The sequence below is a fragment of the Anomaloglossus baeobatrachus genome, chromosome 5 (genome assembly GCF_048569485.1).
Source record: "Anomaloglossus baeobatrachus isolate aAnoBae1 chromosome 5, aAnoBae1.hap1, whole genome shotgun sequence".
NCBI classification, from domain to species: Eukaryota; Metazoa; Chordata; class Amphibia; order Anura; family Aromobatidae; genus Anomaloglossus; species Anomaloglossus baeobatrachus.
Window position 1 is genome coordinate 69,380,098 of NC_134357.1, and position 7,778 is coordinate 69,387,875.

The following is a 7,778-nucleotide window of genomic DNA, read 5'->3' on the forward strand; positions in this document are numbered from 1 at the left end:
CAGGTAAGTATGTGTGACGGGTGAAAGCGATGTTGTGCGCCATGGGCAGCGATTTGCTCGTGACGCACAACCGATGGGGGTGGGTACCCTCGCTAGCGATATCGATAGCGATATTGCAGCGTGTAAAGTGCCCTTAAGTCTCAGACTGAGCAATGCCCCAGGGCATTAAAAATGAAATCTTTCATCTCTGCTCAGAGGACAGATTCACTAATAGCAATAGAGAAAAATAAATATTTTTATGGATAATATAAAGATTTTAGCAGGACCAACCAACTTTCCAAAGTCTATAAGAGTTCGATGTCGAAAGAATGATCAGTTTGGATTTCAACATGCTAGTACTTTAATTCATAGGGTAGAAATACCAAAGTCAATGTGTTTGGCAGTGGCTTACTCGCCCCCCTGTATTAAGGCCAAGTGTGGATACTTATGGGGTGGCTTGGAAAGATAGCAGTTTGGTTTTGAATAGTTAAGACCAGTAATTAACTGGGACAATGTGCCTCCTGGCTGGGTCTCAGATATTTAGCCCAGTGAAATCCAATTAAATCCTCAAAACTAAAGCAAAAACTTTCTTGACTGCATAATTTTGGGCAGGGATGACAACTATGGTCCACCGGCTGCAGGATAATCTAATGTCTCTAAAGCATCTGGGCCCCAGTCACTGCCAAATCCACCCCTATTCTAATAAGAATATTAGTCTAAGGTGAATATGCTGAGAGCAGAAAAATAATATAGTTTAATAGGTTAACAAATTAGAAATTTCATATCTGTCATTGTGTGCAGGGCCGGCTCCAGGTTTTCGTGGGCCCCAACCGAAAGAGTCTTAGTTGGCTCCATGCATATGCAGACTCACACATACATAAACATATATACCGATATGTACACATACAGGAATACATATACATACCGCGTTTCCTCGAAAATAAGACACCGTTTTATATTAAATTTTGCCCCGAGAAATGTGCTAGGGCTTATTTTTGGGGTAGGGTTTATTTTTGGGGAAAGATGGGTTGAGGGTAAGTTTACCCCCAAAAATGCAGACCCCCCCTTCTCAGGAGACTCATACTTACCAGATCCCAGATGTCTGTGTTGCCTGCGATCTTCGACGGGTGCTCCCAGCAGGTATCATCCGCAACGATCCTCCTCCGGCCGGCACTCACACACACATCAGATTACACACAAACACACACACACACATCAGATCGCACACACAATCACAAATCAGAATGCACATACACACACACCACATGCGGTCATACCTATTGCTTCCAGCTGGCAGCGGAACCAGGGACGCAGTGCAATGAAGCGCAGGGACCTGCGGTGGAATGCATTGATAACCTGCAGTCGAACGCATTGATGCATTTCACCACAGGTCATTCATACTTTCTCTTGCAGGATCTCACGCTTCACTGTACTGCATACCAGGTTCCCCTGCCGGCCAGAAGCAATAGGTATGACCGCATGTGGTGTATGTGTATGTACGATCTGATGTGTGATTGCATGTGCGCTCTGATCTATGATTGTGTGTGTGATCTGATGTGTGTGTGTGATCTGGTTTGTCCACGATCTGATGTGCGTGCAGGTGTGTTCCATCACAGGCCTTTGTGTGTTCCCCTACAGGTTTTTCCATTCCAGGTCTGGTGAGTATGATTGTGGGGTCTTCTTTCTTGTTTCATCTCTCTTTTTGGGGTGTCCGCTGTCTATAATGAAGTGTCCTGCAGTATTCTTTAATTTTTTTAGCATGCGCAGTTACCATTCCCCAGCCTTGCTTGCTTCTTGTCTTCAGACGTGCTCTGCGAATGCTCAGAAGGCTCCTGTGGTTCTGACTATGCGCAGAGCAGTAGTCTGAAGACTACTTGGCATGCTGCTGGTAGTCCAGCATATTCATGAGTTCTGTATAACTGCTAGATCTACAGCAGAGAAAAAAGTGATTTTTATCAAAATGACAGCAAACAGCTCAGTAAGTGACACATCACTGGAATCAGGGTCTCTGTCTCTACATTATACTGCTCTCAGATGGGGGAGCAAAAAACTGGTGACAGATTCCCTTTAAATATGCATTTTCTCAATCAATACTTACTGTAAGAAAACAATTATTTTCTGCCTTAGTGTGTTTACATTTTCATTTACACATGGAATATACACTTTGTTGTATAATTACATTAAAACTCTTGAGTACATGCAATTCAAAGATTGCACACTTTACAAATAGTATAAAACAAACTATATAATTATGCATTACTATAACACACAAAAAAAAATTAAATAAGTAAATGATGTAGAAGAAATCATGTGAAAATGATATAGTAGACCAGTATTACATGATGATCACATGTGGAGTGTGGCTATAGATTACTAGAAAATAAAAGCACTACATGATCTTGGTTAGGAAAATCTAAATATAGTAATGTCTTTGCGTTCATTCCCGGACAATATCATATATACACTCTCGTCATCCGTCTCGTGAGTGCAATTGTTGTTTTAACAAAATGATTTTGCAGACTCATGTTCTCCTCTCCTACCTGCTCACAACTGTCTACAAATCAGAAAACCTTATCTACAAGGGGAGGATCTGAAGAAGGACTTTAAATACAGAGTGAGAGTCTGTTCTCATCCCAAGCAACTCTGGTTCTTCTCTCCTCGGAGAACTTAGAAGCTTTCTGCAGCCATGAAATACCTCATCGTCTTAGCCCTGCTGGTTCATGCACTTGCTGGTCCTGCTAGGAAGCCAGGTGAGAATATTTTGACTTGTAGAATGTATGAATAGATGTTCTTCTCTTATATAGATCTATATTTGCCATCAAATTTATATCACGAGGACCACGCCATGTCCATAGATCCTATTAGGAAGTGTATGGAGAACTTATGGCTGCCATGATAAAACCACACTGCCTCTATGTGCTTCTGTATTTTTGATTTCGTTGGGTATAGTACTGTAGGTATTGGAGGTATTTTCCTGTAGAATAATTACACAAGGAATACTATAGAGGTAGTACGGTTGAAGCCTAGTATCCCTCTATAAGATCTCAGGAAAACCTAGGAAATGATGCCTGAACTAGTTATATTGTAAAAAAAAGACTCTGAGGAAGGGTTATTCATAATTTTTCATTGAATTGATATATTATTAATGAAGAAGTCTTATGTTATGATTTTTGTGGTGACTTTGTGTCCGTGGGGTGGCATGGCCTGGAGTCTTGGGGACTCAGCCTTGCAATATGGGCACTGTGAGGCGCCAGGTCACCTGCCCTTTTGGTACATTGTCGTTGCAGTGGTGGTTGGAGCATGACGCCGCACCTTTTAAGGCATAGATTAGGGACAAACTCAGAGGTTTGCCATGACGTGGCAGTGGCTTCATATACTCTGATCAGAATGTTAAACCAAAAACCTCATGTTCAGGTATTTAAATTTTGCCTAGCGGCTTTAGATCAACTTATGATTTTTGGATGTGCGGCCATCTCTTTTTTCTACTATGTTGTTATGTTATGATAATATTACCTATGCAGAGGTTATAGAGGGTCACAACCTTTGGGGAATTTGTTTCTTACTTTACTGTAATGCATGTATTTTTAGCTAAAAAATATTTTTATGATTGGTATCCATGAAAAATTTTCCACCATTTACCTTCCACAGCCTGTATGATGCATTGTCCATTACTGGCTGCAGGAGGGGTCAGTTGAGAATATATCAGTAAGCTCAATCTGAAGGTCCATTTGGAGAATTTATAATTCTTTTGTCTTTCATTTGTACGCTCCTCTCAGCTGATTTATGACCACAGACCACATCAAAGTTGAAAGTATAAAAGCGTAAAGAGTCTGTTAAAGCAAAACGGTACATCATAAATGTAACTGAATTGGAAAAATTATTGCTAGCCCCAAATAAATGCATTTAATTAAATAACATATCCTCCGAGGAAGACATAATAATAATAATAATAATAATAATAATAATAATAATAATAATAATAATAATAATAATAATAATAATAATAAAAAAATAGGTTGATTTGATTGATGCTCAGTGTTAAAATGAGAGACACAAGTTCAGTAACACATACACAGAGCACTAAAATAGCACCCATAGAACCAAAAAGCCATACAAGATTATGGGGCCATACTGTATACCTGTATGACTTTGAAATCAAATAAAAAAAACTCCTAAATAAATAAGTAAAAAAATCCCATGTTCTATCATTTGTGATACTTTGAAGAAATAGATCATAGAGCTATATAGGACTCAATACTACAGAACTGCTGCAATTCCACATGGTGACAAAAATTACTAATATTATTATTATTATTATTATTATTATTATTATTATTATTATTATTAATAATAATAATTTTATTTCAATAGCGCCAACATATTCCACAGCACTCTACAATTGAATAAATATGTGTTTTTTGTAAGTTAGACAATTACTTGAATGTGGCTTACATTTAGTTTCTTTAAGAGTTAATTATTACACACTAATTGAATCTTTTGACTCTTTAAAAATGAATGTCAATTTTAAGTGTTTCTTCAACATTATTGTTCTGCTTTTTCAACTAGCACAGTTATTTGCGTTGCAGGGAGTCCTCGACTTACGAACATCCAATACGTACATACAACCCTTAATTTTGAATGTTGGATGTTCAAAAAAAAAACACCTCACCACTGACCTCTCCAGCCGTGATGCTCTACTTTCCTTGAGATTAGTATCTGCGACGGCTGGATCTTACTGTGCGCCATAAGAGCGCATCATCATTACAACCTTATGACTTGTAGTATGCTCTGCCTTGTATGGGGCCAAAAGTCTTGACCTCTAGTAAAGAGGCCAGAAATGTGGTGTGCCCGATGATGGAAAGGAAAGGACAAGATAACTAGGTGAGTAATGATTTTAACAAAAAACAATCCTCACCTCTCCAACCACCCCATTGTTCACTATCTGGTTCTCTTATTTGCACTGTCACACATATGTGTATAAAGACGTCTGGACACATCCAAGCCCCAGAAGCGACTGTGTATCATAATGTCGCAATGTTAAGGTTGCAGTCATGGGACTTGCTGTAACCTTCGAGTGCCTGGATGCAGCAGTATGTCCTGGCCTTTCATGGAGAGACCCTGAGATGTGATTCACCTGACTATAAAAAGAAGAGGGCCATATGGCTAGCGGAGAGCAGTAGGGTGGCTATTTTTTTCCCAGCCCTGTTTTAACTTACATATTGTACATGTCCAGGTTACAAAAAAAGCTATAAAATGTATCTAGTTCATGACTCGAGGACTAACAGTAATCAGAATAAAACATGTAATTTGTTGAAGAATTGTAAAATAATTAAAACATTGTTTTTGTTCCAGAAAAACACCCTGGAGGTCCACTTGGTCCTAAACCCACTGGCAGTCCCCATCTATTTGACCATAATAATGTAACAGGACTACCCCCACATGATAACTCTTCCAGACCACATCATCCAGAAGATACAGAAAATTCAGCTGAAGATTCATTTGACCATAACAATGCAACAGGACATAATAACTCTTCCAAACCGCCTCATCCAAAAGATTTGGATGACGATCACCATCGAAGGCATCGCAGACAAGCTGGAGATGAATTTCATTCAGAAGCACCCAAAACGGGCAATCCTCCACCAGCCAATGGTCCCAAACCTGCTGGAGGTCCGCCACCCTCAGGCAAGCCACCAGCTGAGCCTGCAGCACAAGCCAATCCTGGACAGGTAAATTGAATAATAAGTGATCAATAATGTTCATGATAGTCATTTACCACTTTGTTAGTTGTATTTTTTACTGGAAAAAGTGGGAGATAATCAATGGGACATTCATTACTTCTTATAAGGAGATTGTCATTCATGTATGCTTATTAACTGCTTCATTCAGAAGTCTAGGAATGGGGGATCAGAGTTTATATCGGAATGGAAATAGCAGTAAAATTGGTTGTCCCTTAGCTTTTCAAAGCACATGAATGGCAAAGGGAATGTTTTGCCTATAAATGATGTGTGATATGTATTTATATTTGTTAACATCTATTTCAGAATCCTAAACCCAGGCCCAAACGACATCTGAGAGGTGCTGAGAATCATCCTACAGGAGCTCCACATGGAGATCACACACACTCAGCTCACACACATGAAAGTGGTGCCAGCCGACCAACCCACCCAGCTAACCATGGTGGAGACCATCATGGAGGAAACAAAGGCCAAAGTAAGTTATCATTATTCTTAATCAGTGAGTTGCCAAATTTGAAATATTTTTTTCTTAAATTTTTTAATAGTTCATCAAGGTCTTCAAATATGTGCAACATTTCCACTTAGTATCAAATTGAAGTGATTTTGCAGACAAAAGAGCCCATATAATTCTGATAGAACACAGGGGTGGCCTCTAAGTCCAGGTTTTCAGATGGGACAGAAATTGTAGGTACTGATAGGGGTATGTTAAGATTGCAAAAAAGTCCCAAAAAATAAATAGAATACAATAAAAAGGATGAGTAATCATCTGACAAAAAGCCTGAAGCTCCCTATCCACAATATTTTTTTATTTTTAGTGATAGTCAATTCTTGGGTGAAATCCTTATGGAGATTGCTGGATATTTTTAAAGATATTTAAAGGGTTTCCCCCCCCCCCCAAAAAAAGTTCATTTTAATCCATCGATCTTGGAATAATATTAATTTCCACAATTGGATGTGTTTAAAAAAATATTGTTCCTGTGCTGAGATAATCTTATGTGTCCCTGCTGTGTACTGTGTAATGGCCGTGTCTGACCGTCTGATTATACCTCATCATGTATGTCAGGGTGAGTGAAGGCATTAATGACACAGCAAACAATGGGAAGAAACAGCTATAGATTCACGCAAACAGCAATGGAAAAGATTATAATCTGTGATCCTAGGGGTCGTTTCACATCTCCGGTATTTTGCTGGAAGCCGGATCCGGCACACATGCAGTGCACTTACATTCATTTAAAGAGGAAGCGTGACACCATGTGGACACATGTAATTGTGTATGAAGCACACAACCGCACGGTGTCGCACTTCCACAGTAAATGAATGTATTGTACTGCATGTGTGCCGGATCCGGCTTCCGGCAAAATACCAGAGATGTGAAACGGCCCTACAGAACATAAATCCTAAAGTATTCAATTACTGTAAAACTAAAAGAGGCAGTTTGTATAAAGAAAGAATTATACAGGATATATATCTGTCGTGACTTTTCTAACCATTTTATATTTCTTTGTTTTGCAGAAGGCTGAGAAGAATGATTTCAGAATTTAGACAGTTTGTAATGTCTCCTTAAATGTAATAGTAAACATTAGTATGGCTGCAAATAAAATTGCAATAAAATATTGTTTCTATGAAGTTTTATTTTTTCAATGAAATTTGTATAAAGTTGGAGTATCTTGTAAAAATTACAATATTGGATTGAAGTAAAGAGGCCGAGCTGCAAAATCATATATAAACTGCGGGCGGGTTTGGCACTGTTTTATTAAAACAAAAAACTGCCTCATTGAATAACATGGGTCCGAGTGCAATCCTCGTGTGACCCTGGCCTAATCCAACTCTGATCAGAGTCTGAGGCTGGGGTCACAAAAGCGTATGTTATCTCATGCAAAAGAATAAGCCTGGATTATGCAATGGGTACACTCATACTGGCGTAAAACTCCGACTAGTGCTATCCACTGTGCTATCGGATAACACTCACTTTAATGTTAAACTAAAGGGTGGGCCATTTATATGGATACACTGAAATAAAATGTTAATGGTTGGTGATATCAACTTCCTGTTTGTGGCTCA

The 7,778-nt window shown here is 38.9% G+C and overlaps 1 protein-coding gene across 1 annotated transcript; it reads left to right on the forward strand.

Moving 5' to 3' along the window:
- Positions 1–2,576: 2,576 nt before the first annotated feature.
- On the forward strand, positions 2,577–7,304 carry LOC142313299 (uncharacterized). Its single transcript, XM_075352298.1, has 4 exons — positions 2,577–2,729; positions 5,332–5,708; positions 6,024–6,192; positions 7,230–7,304. Exons 1-4 carry the CDS (start codon positions 2,666–2,668, stop codon positions 7,235–7,237), a joined length of 618 nt encoding a protein of 205 aa, XP_075208413.1. The 5' UTR covers positions 2,577–2,665; the 3' UTR covers positions 7,238–7,304.
- The last annotated feature ends 474 nt before the right edge of the window (positions 7,305–7,778 follow it).